The sequence below is a fragment of the Durotheca rogersii genome (genome assembly GCF_024521655.1).
Source record: "Durotheca rogersii strain YMJ 92031201 chromosome Unknown GGS23scaffold_49, whole genome shotgun sequence".
Taxonomy (NCBI): Eukaryota; Fungi; Ascomycota; class Sordariomycetes; order Xylariales; family Xylariaceae; genus Durotheca; species Durotheca rogersii.
Window position 1 is genome coordinate 31766 of NW_026251280.1, and position 13554 is coordinate 45319.

General features: G+C 52.6%; 3 protein-coding genes across 3 annotated transcripts; 2 read left to right on the forward strand and 1 right to left on the reverse strand.

Moving 5' to 3' along the window:
• Positions 1-742: 742 nt before the first annotated feature.
• Positions 743-3379, forward strand: GGS23DRAFT_617875 (uncharacterized protein; the record flags this gene model as incomplete). The annotated part of the gene is made up of 6 exons (XM_051520905.1): positions 743-873; positions 942-1019; positions 1118-1732; positions 1792-2034; positions 2096-2376; positions 2484-3379. The coding sequence occupies 6 exons, from the start codon at positions 743-745 to the stop codon at positions 3104-3106; spliced, it is 1971 nt and encodes a 656-aa protein (XP_051367372.1). The 3' UTR covers positions 3107-3379.
• A 600-nt stretch (positions 3380-3979) lies between these two features.
• GGS23DRAFT_589241 (MFS general substrate transporter) lies at positions 3980-7341 on the forward strand. Its single transcript, XM_051517606.1, has 6 exons — positions 3980-4927; positions 5102-5291; positions 5388-5493; positions 5557-5583; positions 5643-5862; positions 5927-7341. The coding sequence occupies exons 1-6, from the start codon at positions 4517-4519 to the stop codon at positions 6923-6925; spliced, it is 1953 nt and encodes a 650-aa protein (XP_051367373.1). The 5' UTR covers positions 3980-4516; the 3' UTR covers positions 6926-7341.
• A 986-nt stretch (positions 7342-8327) lies between these two features.
• Positions 8328-9378, reverse strand: GGS23DRAFT_401140 (uncharacterized protein). The gene is made up of 4 exons (XM_051513586.1): positions 8984-9378; positions 8904-8928; positions 8657-8791; positions 8328-8594 (listed from the first exon to the last, which is right to left on the reverse strand). Exons 1-4 carry the CDS (start codon positions 9174-9176, stop codon positions 8471-8473), a joined length of 477 nt encoding a protein of 158 aa, XP_051367374.1. The 5' UTR covers positions 9177-9378; the 3' UTR covers positions 8328-8470.
• Between the last annotated feature and the right edge of the window lie 4176 nt (positions 9379-13554).

Genomic DNA, 13554 nt, shown 5'->3' on the forward strand with positions numbered 1-13554 from the left:
GGAGCGAGAACGGCTACGTAAGACAGGTGCCTAATCCACATACTAAACTCCGTATAGCGAGGACGATTTGGAAGAGAGGCTGCGACATGGTATTTACAAGTTTATACTTGGGTCATGCTAAGAACATGACGTGGGATGACGACGGGCGCCGCGCTGATGGGAGTATCAAAAAGGCCGCCTGTCGGGGCGGTGGAGCAGCGGGTTAGTGGGCAAGGGCCGGGATAAGAGACACGGGATAGACGAGTACCTAAGAATTGGCACGATCCCGCACTGCGCTTCGAGTATCCTGCTATCCCTACAGATCCCCCCAACACGCGCCGACCGACGCACCGCCTAACAGCGCTCCCACGCAACCGCGGGCGTTCGGGTCCTTCGCGCTCCCTCGGATTCGACTACGGTGTAAACAACGCCGCCCTCTTTAAATATCCCGTCGGGCATTTCCTAGGCAGGTCATTAAATCCGGGACCGCATTGATTGCGGGCGTCCGCGGGCAAATCGTGCCTGTGCAAGTTCGCCATCATAAGTTGAGCAAGTCCGGGTTAACATCGCGCGGGCTATTTACAGCGTAGCGCCACCATCACCAGCCAGTAGGTAACGCCAACGCCAGTACCAGCAACAACACCACCAGCGGCGATAGGTGGGAGACGTTCACCCGACTGTCCGTCCCCGTGCGACTGTGGATTAGAGCAGGCCCCGAATTGGGCGGTTAGCCACTGAACCTGGTTCCCTCCCGCCCCCGAGTATGCTCAGTCACCGGCAGCTCGTCGAACGCCCTGCGAGCCCTCCCCGGCGCCAGCGGGCTTGCGCGCCCTGCACCAAGGCTAAGGCGCGTTGCCACTTCGAAGACAACAAGCTAGACGGTGGTTGCGATAGGTGATACGCTCCCCTCCCTCCTCGAGTTCACCCGTCCCCCGAGCGTGATCGGTCTGACCAAATCGTAGGTGCCGGCGTCTGGAGATCCCTTGCGCGCCCCAGACCACCAAGAGCCTCAGAAAGCCCAGGCAGGTAAAGCCTACGAGGTATGTTTACTGCCACGAGCCGGGCCGTACCCCCGCGCGCCGTACCTGACGATCGGGGTAAAAATAAGCATGTGGCGCTGACTGGGATGCTGTCTCAGTACGCCCGTCGCACAGCAGCCGGACAGCCACCGTCCGCCAGGGGCGCGCACCACTAACTACGGACATGCCCTGCTATCGGCCGGCCCGTTCGGGGTAGCCGAGAGCGGCCCGTCGACCGAGAGCAACACCTCGTCCCCGGGCTCGGCAGCCAGGGACAGACTATCGCAAAACGCCCATAATGCGACATCGTCGCCTCACAACTCTAGTTCCCATGAGAGCCACAAACCTACAGCGCTGCCGCCGCCGAATCCGCCGCCTAATCCCCAGCCGTTGCTTTCGACGCTGACCCCTCTACTCCCCATCCCCCCTAGCGAGCCCCCGCAACCCGGGTTCGGGTTGACGTGGCTCCAAGCCGACCAGGCCGTATTTGACTACAAAATCAAGTATACCCCTTATTTCCCTTTCGTCATGCTCGACCGCGACGTCTCCGCTCAGGAAGTCTTGGCCAAGAAGCCACTCTTGTTCATGGCCATCATGCTGCTCGCGGCGCAAATCCCGCTGGTGAGGCAGAAGGAAATCAAGAAGAGCATACTTGCCCACGTGGGCCACAACATGATGGTAGCGGAGGAGCGCGACCTCGACTTGCTCCAAGGCCTCATGGTGTATATAGCCTGGTAAGCATAATATCCTGACCGCTTCCTAGGTATGTTGGCCAATCTAATATTCGGCACAGGGGTGAAGAAGATTTCTATATGGACCAGAAAAATACGTACTTGATCTACCTCGCCATGGGCTACGCGCACAACCTCGCCATCACGAGGCCGTATCCTACGCCGAAGCAGAAGCTGACGATAGCCGTCCACCCGAAGGATATCAAGGAAGCTATGGTCGGGCACACCTTAACCACCGTCCTAGAAGAGAACCACACCGCCGAGGAGCAGCGAGCCTTCTTGGGCTGTCACTATCTTCTCTCAGTGTGAGTAAACCCCCTCTCTCGGTGGTAATCTTACCTGACGGCTAACCAGAGAGCACTCTAGGAACTCGTCACAATTCAACCGCGAAGGCATGTTAAAGGGGGACTACGTCGAGCGCTGCCTGCATTCCCTGGTCCGCCCGACTGACTTCGGGACGGACTTTATCCTCGATAGAATGGTCAGGTTCCAGCGGATCGTCGAAGAGATCACCGAAAAGCTGCCCATCCCCAAGATCGGGGAGAGCGCGCAGGTATTCACGCTAGCTATGAGCAACACCATGCAGCTGCTGCGCGTGCAGCTCGATCAACTCCTCGCGAATATAACGCGGGAACATCGACAATTCCGTAAGAGCCATCGTTAATTCGCACCCCCACCTCTGGCATGGCCCTGGATGGACTTTGCATGCTTCCTCTAGGCTAAACGAACATTCACTTACGCACATGTGCACCAGTGCCGTTATGGGCTATGCATAACTACGTCCTGGTCCGGCTGTACCTACTAGCGTCGTACTCGTCCCAACCGTCGGACGAAGTGCTGGCCCAGCATCAGAGGCAGTGTATGCTGTACTGCCTGCAGGCGGCGCGGTCCTTCTTCTCGGCGTCGCTCGCGACGGGACCGGAGAGCTTCTACCAGCGGTCGTTCTCGTCGTTTGCGGAGATCCTGTTCGTGCTGGTGGCGGCGTCGCGGCTGCTGCTGGTGGAGATCGACCTGTGGGACCTCGCGAGCGCGCGGCAGACGCTGGACCTGCCGGCGACCATCGACGAGATCATCGCGTGCCTCGAGACAGCCGTCGACCTGCACGGCCAAGAGCTCGTCGAGGCGGCGGCGCGGTCCGGCGGCGCCTGGGCCCTGGATGGCTCCGGCGACATGCGCAGCGGCACCTTCTGCAAGTACATCGTGAAGCTGCAGTGGATCAAGAACTGGTTCGAGTCGCAGCTGTCGCTCGGGGCCCGCGGCGGCGGCGACGAGCCCCACGTGACGAGCGGCACTAACAACTGGCAGCCCGAGAGCGCGGCGTGGAACCCGTTCCTCGTCGGGTACATGGCGGACACCGACTGGGGTATCGATTTCTAGACGAAGCCGGCTCTCCCCCCCCAGTCCCGCAAGGATTCGCGGACACAAGCGAGAGAGCCAGCGCTTGGCTCGACGGAAAGGCGTGGTTAGATGTGCGTCTGAGCCCCCCGTATTGCGTGGCATTTCCACATATCTGACTGATTCGCGTAGGTACTGCTAGCGAGAGACGACGGTTCCCCGGTGGAATCTGTAACCGAATTCGGGGCCTCCTAGCGGCGCTATGACGGTAACTCGGGGGGGCCGCGAGGTAGGCCCTGGGTACTTAGGTATATTCTCTACATACTGGGGTTTCGCTGTGATCTCGCGGGCGGATTTGGGCCCTGTATAAGGAGTACTGTCAGTTAAACATTCGTCTACTCATCCTTAGGTTGGTGGTGGCCTTCATTGGGAGTTCTTCTTTTTATCTTGCAGAGGGGCTGCATGGCGCCTCTAATTAGAGGGTGGAGGCGCAGGGTAGGGCATACTAGGACGGGGAACAGGCGTCAGATAGGCAGCGATGTGAATTCAATAGATAGATTACGGAAATGATGATTGCTGCCAGTCTCTCTATGGGCTGGATTCGTGATGGTGGTGTCGCTGTCGTTGCGGCGGATTGCAACATCGGATTGACGAGGGAGAGGAGAGCGATCGGATAAGGGCAAGTTGGTTCGCGTATAGCGACACAACGTCATCCGTCGCTGGCGCCACCGGCTCCGCGCGTTCCCATTGGCCAATGTGGTGGGTGGGGTCCAGCGCCCACCCACTTCGGGCCTAGTGCCACAAGAGCCACCAATCAGTGGCGGCTTACCTAATTGGCAGCGGGCATGCGCAGTGGAGCCACGATTGTGTTATCAACAATGCCGCTGCCTGACTGGCCGGTTATCGTCCGCTTGACCTCTCCTCTCTCCCTTTGTTATTACCGACCAGATCGCCCCCCCATCTTCGCTCCCCGTCCCAGCCGGGGGTGTCTCTAAGCCCAGGATGGCATCCGCCGGCAGAGTCGGCTTTAGAAGATCGGCCTATGCCTTGCTACCGGGTACATCTGGCCGCCCGATTGGAGGCAAGGAGGGGAGCGAAGGAAAAATCCGTCCTCTGGTTATCGGTTCCTCCTCTTGGGTTTTCTTAGGCGAAGTCGTAAGAGAGACTACCCAATACCACCTCGCTCCCGACTCGAATCCAACCCCCAAGAGCAGCTCTCACTCCCCTACTCGCCTCACCCTCCGACGATCCCACTCTACTGCCGGTTGAGTCTCCTCCCCCTCGGATCTAGATCAAGTTAGGCTGTGAAGGAGAAGCAAGCTAGCAACATTTTCTCTCCCTCTCTCCACCGCTCGCCCGTCCGTCCCGTAGCCCCCTCCGCCCCTCCCGGACGTGCCCCTCTCCGAACCTCGGATTGAAAATTGCTCGGTCTGAAAGCGGCGAGACCGGTCAATGAGCAAGCGCAGTGACTATGACGGGGTCCAGTCCGAGGATCGGCGCGCTTTGAACCGAGAAGGAGAAGAGGGAGACGACGAGAGCCTTGTCGATTCGGACAAGGAATCCGTCGACGACGGTGACGTCCTCGACCTCGAACTCGGCATCCACAGCAGCGCCTACAATGATGTTGACGCTGCTGCTGCCGCCCTTCTGACGGCATCGCCGCCGTCGCGCGCCCGCGCTACCTTGAACCTCGACACCGGTGCCGCGCTCCCGGACCGCCGCCAGGACCTTGCCGGGGACTCGCTGCGGCCGGCCCACTCGTCCCAGAAGGTGGTCGCGTGGCGTGACCTCCCCCGAAAGAAGCAGCTCGTCGTCATCACGCTGGCCCGACTCAGCGAGCCCTTGGTCCAGACGTCTCTGCAGGTACTTAACCAAACCCTGCCTCCTCCTCGACTTACCGCCCCCGCCGCTACTGTGCGCGATAGCGGCTTAGTTAGTTCAACTAGGCCGTCTCTTTGCTCGAGTGTATTCGCGTATATGCCTACGTGTAGATGTGTGCGTGGTCTGGGTTGCTAACGCACGTGTCCACGTGAGTAGGCGTACATGTTCTACCAGCTGCAGTGGTTCGAATCGAGCCTGCCGGACTCGGTCATCGCGAGCCAGGCCGGCATCCTACACGCGAGCTTCACCGCGGCGCAGTTCTTCACGGCCATGCTGTGGGGCCGCGTCGCCGACTCGACATGGGCCGGCCGTAAGACGGTCATCCTGATAGGGCTTCTAGGCACTCGTAAGGATCCCCCATCTCTCTGCTGCAGCGCGCCGCGTTTTGGTTCCGCGACGTCCCAGTACGGGTTCATCTGCTGACGTGGAAGCTCGTTTCAAGTCGTCTCCGTCATCGGGTACGGGTTCTCGACCAAGTTCTACCAGGCCCTGCTATTTCGGTGTCTGGGCGGCGCCACTAACGGTAACGTCGGCGTTATGCGGACTATGTGAGTGGACGTGTCTTACACAGCTGGTCGACCTGTGGCGTTAACATGTTCGGCATGCTACAGGATCAGCGAGGTTGTACATGAAAAGAAGTATGTCCTGCCTACACTCTTACGACAACGCAGGTTAGTCGTATCTGACTATTCCACAGGTACCAGTCACGGGCCTTTTTGCTTCTGCCTATGACGTTCAATATTGGTGTTATCATCGGCCCAATCCTAGGCGGTATCCTGTCCGATCCAGCCGGGTCTTATCCCGATATCTTCGGGAACATGGATTTCTTTCTCCAGTTCCCCTACGCCGCGCCGAACCTCGTCAGCGCAGGGTTCTTGTTAATCGCTCTAGTAATGTGCTGGTTGTTCTTAGAAGAGGTATGTGTTATCCCCTCGCGTGATGTATGCGAAACCCCCGACTTACGCTGTCGCCCTATCGCAGACGCACGACGCTCTCCGAGGCAAACGGGATCTGGGAATCATTGTCAGACAGAAGATCACCTCTATGTTCAAGAGGCAGGGCACATCCATAGCGTACACTCGGCTGCGCTCGCGTGGTAATAGCATAAGTACAGTCGAGATGTCGCCCATCTCCCCGCGGGACTCGCTCGAGGACCTGCCACCCGCTGCGACCCAGCACCAGCGTCACGCCTCCAGCCCTGGCTCGAAGCGGAGGTACACGCAGACCCTCCCCTTCCGCCGCATCTTCACGTGGAATGTTACCGGCACACTGATCACCCACTTCTTTCTCGCCTTCCACATCGGCACCTTCAACTCGCTCTGGTTCGTTTTCCTCTCGACGCCCGTGTACGACCCGGCTAACCCGGACCCGCCGGGTTTCGTGCCGCACCTCCCCTTTCGTTTCACCGGCGGTCTCGGCCTGCAGCCGCGGTCCGTCGGCATCGCGATGGCAGTCCTCGGCGTCATCGGCATCACGCTGCAGCTGTTCCTGTACCCGCGGATGTCGTCGCGGCTCGGTACGCTGCGCTCGTACCGGCTCTGCCTGTTCCTGTTCCCCGTGGCGTACGCGCTGGTGCCGTTCCTGTCGTTAGTGCCGTCGGCGTCGGCGCCGCCCAGCCCCAAGTCGGGGTGGGCGGTGTGGGCGGCGATCGCGGGCGTGCTGCTGGTGCAGGTGACGGGGCGGACGTTCGCGCTGCCGGGGCAGACGATCCTGGTCAACAATTGCACGCCGCACCCGAGCGTGCTCGGCACGGTGCACGGGCTCGGGCAGAGCGTCAGCAGCTTCGCAAGGACGGTGGGGCCGGCGCTCGGCGGCTGGCTGTACGGGCTCGGGCTGAGCCGCGGCCTCGTCGGCGGCGTCTTCTGGGGGATCGCGGCCATGGCGGCGTGCGGGCTCGTCGCGGGCTTCGGCGTCCGCGAGGGCGACGGCCACGAGATCTGGCTCGGCGGGGACGAGGCGGAGGACGAGGGGCTTAAATGAAAACCTCCCTCTTATGGTTTTGGCTAGGATGGAATGGATATCTACGAGAGGTATGTCGGATTCTCGGGGGCTTTTGGATAGACGGCCGGGACGAGACGTCGAAGACGGGCTGGGAGCACTGGGAATAGAATATAACTACACAGCCAGGATATATATAATAGAACATACCTTGTTAACGAATTACCTCCGCCGCCTCAGTAGGAGCGCGCGAGTGGGAAGAGGTGCCGAGGAATCTATCTGGCCGTTACGCTCAGCGCCCTGCTCCCTTCGCCTCGATACTTACCTAGCTTGTCTACCTCACATTGATTCCGAACGCGTACGATCGTAAACCGCAACCATATATAAATACGCCCTATCCGGGGGCACCGAGCCTACCTCTGTATCACCGACGTACCTATCCGTAACTCGTAACTCATGGCTCATAATTTGTAACGCGCAGCTCATAATTCAGAATCCATAACCCATAACTCCCACCTCCTCAACCAGTCTCCTCCCTCTTCCTTAGCACGCCCAACTTACAGCCCTCACAGCTCTCCTAGGCTATGCTTCCGCACATCGTCGCAGCGCCGCCACAGGATCAGCACGGCATCGGGGTCGCCGCCCCCCGTCGCTGCCGTCGTCGGCGGCGGCGCGCGGCACACCGCCTCGTCGGGCGCGCCGCGTTCGCCGCCACGCACCCGCAGGTGTAGGCTTGCAGGGCGAAGGTACACATCTGCTGCGCTTTTTTTCTTGTTTTCTACTCGTTTATTTTTTTGGTTTTTTTGCGGGGGGTGCGCAACGACTGCCAAAGAAAAACAAAAAAAGACTACTGACAAATAAATGTATTCCTTTCCTCGTCTCAGTTTCCGCTGCAGGAGCGCGAGTATGTTGTCACTGATCTGATCTGGTCTGGTCTGGTCTAAGTCCTGGAGGTAGATGCCTCGGCGCATCCGTGCAAGCGAGACGAGGCGCAACAATCGCTTTATACCGCGGCGGCGACAATGGCTCTCGGCCTCTTCTTGTCCCACGTCATAGCCCCCTCTCCTCGTCGGTGTCAAAGCGGCGGATGCAAGACCAAGACCGCGGCGGGCGCGGAGGAGAAAGGGGAGGCAGACAAAGACATTCACGTGGCCTCTAGGCAATGCTATTGTCGCGCCCCGCGGCCGAGGGTGGTGGTTGTCTCGCGCGGCCGGGGGAACGAGGGTCTGCCGGGCTTTTACTACGGGGGGAGGTGAAGGAGGAGGAGAAGAGAAGGGGGAAGAAGGGAAGGGGGAAGAAGAGAAGGGGGAAGAGGTAGCGTCTTGTGTTTGGCGGAATATGCCCACCTAGTTGTTCTACGGCGGGCGGCCTTGGGATTGCGCGCGGATGTTGCGCGAGAAACATGCCTACACACGTCATTTCGTACGCATCTTCACGGCGTCGGATCCGCTATGCGACTCTTTATCGACGACGCCCTGTCTACCTACGGCGGCGGATCCCAACCCCCCCTCTCGTACCAACCCCTAACCCTACCGTGCCCGCTCTCACACCGCCCCGCTCCCCGCTGGTTCTCCGAGAGAAACACTCTTACTTCGCCGTCGGCGTCGGCGCCGGCGTCGGCAAACCCGCCGCATCAGCGCCGTACGACCCGCCGCGGCGGCTGCAGGCCGTGGCGCTGGCCTGGTTCGACGACGTGACGTACGTCGTGAGTCTGAGAGTCTGGTTAGCCGCCGCGGCGCGGCGCCGCATCTGTAGGTAAGCGCAAAAACGTACCCGATCCAGACCGTCGCCCTCGTGCGCGTGGTCGAGTAGACGGTGTCCGTCTCCGTGACGATGCCGTAGGGCCGCGTGAGCGTGACGGTGGTGTCGGGCCGCGCGCCGCCGCACACCGTCGTGGGCGCCGGCGTGCTGGCGGGCAGGCAGGGTCTGGTTAGCTGCGGTTCGCTCCCCCCCCCGAGCATCTATCTGCGTCTCCGCGTGCCGCGCCTAGATGCGGGCGCGCGCTATAGGGCTGACTTACATGGTGGCGGTGACGGTTACGATCACTGAAGCTAGTTAGCGTCGTGAACTCCGCGAGTGGCCATACTGATCTGGACTCACCATTCTCAGTAGTGGTCTGGGCTGGGACGGTGGTCACGACGGTCTGCGTGACCGTGTACCTGGTCTGGGTGACGGTGACCGTGCTCGTCACCCCGGCCGCCACGTTCGGCTCCGGTGTCTCGAGGCCCGGGGCGGGCGAGCCCGCGACTCCGGCGCCGCCGGGCGACAGGCAGGACAGGCCGATACAGATCATGGGGGTGACATCTGGCACGGAGGGTAACGGCAAGACGCCGTCTTCGTCACGGTCGTATACGAAAGGCTCGTGACCCTCTGGTCCGTAACCGTCCTAACGGCCGTCGACATGATAATTATAGTCACCGGGTTTAGCGTAATATTAAGTAACCGTTCGCGTCACCCCGGTGTATGTAAAATTATTAAAAGGAAAGCGTTTATCCTATCTCGAGGATAGTTATAATACGCATAACTCCTTGTTATGCTGATTAATTGCGAGGTTAAATACTCCTGTAAATAGCCCTGTAAATAACCCTGTAAATAACCCTGTAAATAACCCTGTAAATAACCCTGTAAAGGGGTCATTTAAGGGAAACTCTGTTTTTACTGGCTAAAAAACGCGCTATGGGTCCCTAAAAATGCGTGTACCTAATAAAAACGGCGGGATAAATGGAGTCTTATAATTTGAAATCCTTACGTATATTTATTGACGCGTTTTCTACCCCTATTTCCTGACCTTTTCTGACGCGTTTTCTACCCTTGTTTCCTGACCTTTCCTAACCTATTTTGCCGTGACCTTTCCTGACTTTTCCTGACCTTTCTTGACCTATTTTGCAGTGACCTTTCCTAACCTTTCTTAATCTTTCTTAATCTTTCTTAATCTTTCTTAATCTTTCTTAATCTTTCTTAATCTTTCTTAATCTTTCTTAATCTTTCTTAATCTTTCTTAATCTTTCTTAATCTTTCTTAATTTTTCCTAATCTTAGATTTTAATCCCGTTATGTTACGTAGCTGGCGAGAGCTAAGCTTAGGTTAATAGGTTATTCGTAAAGAGAGTAATGGAATGAGGGTAAGAAGGTATATATTAACTAACTAAAAAAGAAGGAAAGCTACTAGAGAGTATAGAGCGATTTATAGGTATATATAGTAGTGCTTAACTAGCTTAGGTAAGCTAGGTAGTTCTTACTAGGGGTATATACTTACGTAACATACCCCCTAGTTAAGCTTACGATAGTAAGGTTAACTATAGTCCTTTACTTACGATAGTAGCCCAAGGGGTTATTCCTTAGTCTCGTTATACCTTATTAAGGTTAATCGATTACTAGGTACCTTATCTCGGGCTTCCCTATATTCCCTTATCCGTATATGCTCTGGTTTATTACTAGTAGTATTTTCTCCTAAGTTATATGCTTTTCGTACCCCTTATTTAGTACTTTATAGTCTATTATAAATAAAAATAATTACTCGTATAATTATTCGCATAATTACTCGCTTTCGATTAAGCGGTAGTTAGTTATATATATAATGTAGTAATAGTCGCTTTAATATTAATACTAAGATTTAATCTCCTTTATTACTATCGCGCGCGTTCGCGCGCGTTACCTATGCTAACCGATTCTGCCGTTTCTCTTACGAAGGCTATTAAGCTTAAATATATCTAGGATTTCTCGCTCTCGAATTAAGCGTGCCTCTTTTTCTCCCTTTCTTCCCTAGGTTATTTATTATAGATATATATACCTAACTATAATTAAGTAATTCTATTAATTACGCGATCGTAAGCTAATATAACTAATAAAGCTTCGTTAATTTATTATCGTAAGGTAAGTTTACTTCCTTTATAATCTACGTAAAGCGTAGTTCGCGTATTATACGAGTCGTAATATATTCTTATTAAACGACCGTAGGATAATAACTTAGCTTATCGCGGTAAGGATTATTATTTATAATTAATATATTATTTTTAATATTAAAATATCCTAGAATAATAAAGCGACCGTTAATTATTTTATATTAATAAATAAGAGGTTATTCGAGATAATCCGTTTATTACTTACTCGCTATTTATCGGTAGTAATATAATACCGTAATTAACGATTTCTTAGTATATTCGATACTTAAGAACTTCGTAAGATAATACTAGCGCTTTAAGATACCGTAGCCTCGTTAGAAGAAAAGGTACCCGGCTTTTCTACCGCGAATTCCTAGCTTACCTCCCGTATTCGTACGGGGGATAGCGTTAAAGCTTCGGCCGGTAGTCCCGCTCGCCGTAAAGGAATATCCTTTATTCCCGGGTCCGGAGCCTTAGTTATCGCTTAGCCCTTTAAGGATCCTTTTATCGACGAAAGTAACGTCGATATAATCGTACCTAACGCCTTAAGGTAACGTACTTAGGCCTTAGTTACTCGCGTTCCTTAAGGTACCGTATCCCGAGTTATTAAGGTCTTTACCGACGAATTCTTTAAGAAGGAATCCTCCGAGGAAAACTTTCCTTTTTTATACGAAGAAATAATCGAGGAAAGCGACCGCCCGGTTATATTAATTACTCGTAAGGTTCTTTCGCGTAAAATCCGAGCCTAAATTCGCGTATATTAAGTTACGTTCTTTAGTAGTATCGTTATTACTCGCGTAACCTAAGCGATCGTTATTATTATTATTCCGATCCGTAGTAATATCGTAAGACGAAAACGAGGATAAGGACGAAGCCGTAGCGCTTTCTCGGCTTCCGGAACTACTACCGCTTTTATTACTTCCTTTAGCCCGGCCGCTCCGGCGGTCCCGTTTAATACCCCCGTCGCGCCGGCCGCTTTAGCTTTTATTACCGTCGCCTTAGGAATTACTTCGGTTATTCGTAATCGAGAGTACGGAACTCGCCGTATAATTCCTTACCTAACTTACGTACGTAATATAGCTTAAAATAAGTCTATTAAAAAATACTTCGATTCTTTTTAAAGTACCGGCCGTTATTACCGCTACTTATCCGGTTACGCTTACGTACGTTTATAAGTACTCTTATCCTTATACGTCGAGGTCTAAAGTTAATATTATATAAGGCCGACGCTCTAATCCTACCGGCTACTTACTTTATCGTCGCCCGTATCGAGTCCTCGGTTAATATATAAGCTTTATTTTATATTAATTAATACTTATTAACGTTACTTATAGGCCCTTAAGTTCGTTACGATAATAAAGAAGCTCCTTATGTTTTATTAAAACGAAAAGTAAATACCTACGGTACCCGAGACCGTAAAGTTACGACGAAGCGTAATTAATTCCGGTTAATTTACCTAGCTAAGCGTAAGCCTTTCCGTTACCGGCTTATCGATTACCGTAGCTATACCCCTTCTTAGCTTTATATATACTAGTCCTTTTTTTACTTTAATTAACGTAAGTAACGTTTCCGCCGGCCTATCGACCGTAATACCTAGCGTAGCCTCGCCCGTTATCGCTTCCGAATAAGAATTAAATATAAAGATAAAGGACGTTAAAGGAAGGAAAGGAAAAAAGGAAACTTCCGAGGACGAAGAGTAATCTTCTAAGGAAGTAATATCTAAGGTCGCTCGCGACTATCCGCCCGTTTCTTTCGAATAATACCTATACGAAGTATTATACCAATAAGCCGATCGTTTATACGAAAAGATTATCGAGTACTAGAACGAGCCCGCTAATACTCGCGTATTCCGTTAGTTCGGCTTTATTTATTATTCCCGTAATTAAGTTCTTTATTTTAAAATAACCTTCCTATACTAGGATCTAGGAATAATATAAGTTCGGTATTTAGCGGTAAGGAGAGTTATTTTTATATAGCGGTAGTACTTTATACCTATATATTAATTAATTAAGGAAAGAATTTACGTACCGTTAGTACTTACGGCGATTCTTTAAGTATTATCGTAACTATTTTTCCGCGAGTATTCTATAGGTTAAGTAATGCTCTAAAGTACTCGAACGATTAACGTAATAAAGCTTTCGTAAGTCCGTTTATTAATATTTAATTAATAAGGAGGTAGATTACTTCGAAGGTATCCTTTTAATACTCCTAGCGTAGCTATATATTCTATATGTTTATATGACGTAGCCTAGTATTAATCCTTTCTTTCTTTCCTATTATTAGTCTTATCGTTTATTAGTTATCGCTATATACCTTCTAAGGTTCTCCTAGCTTTAAGGTAATATCCTTAAAGAAACGTTTAAGAGCTATCGTTTCCTTAGTTATATACTCTAATGCGAATAATTTAGCTTTAATTATCGATATCGATATTATATCCTAGCGAGCGGCTTTTTATATAATCGGACCTTTAAATAAGGATATTACGTATCCTTAAGACGACTTTCTCAATTCGGAATCGTTTATAAACGAAGCGTTACTACTAATTAAGAGTACCTACGCGTTATTATTCTTATCCCTATACCTTATATTAAGGAAGCGAGTAATATATAGGTATTTAATCGTTTAATTAATCGCTTTAAAGTACTAAGGTCCTGGATTAATTAGGAAATGGGATAGTTAGAACGTTACGAAAGCGACGTTTAGGCGTATTATAATTACGGTATAGAATAGTAACCTTACTTTCTCCTAGTATTCCTTAACTTATTATTTCGAAGTAACGCTTATATACTTT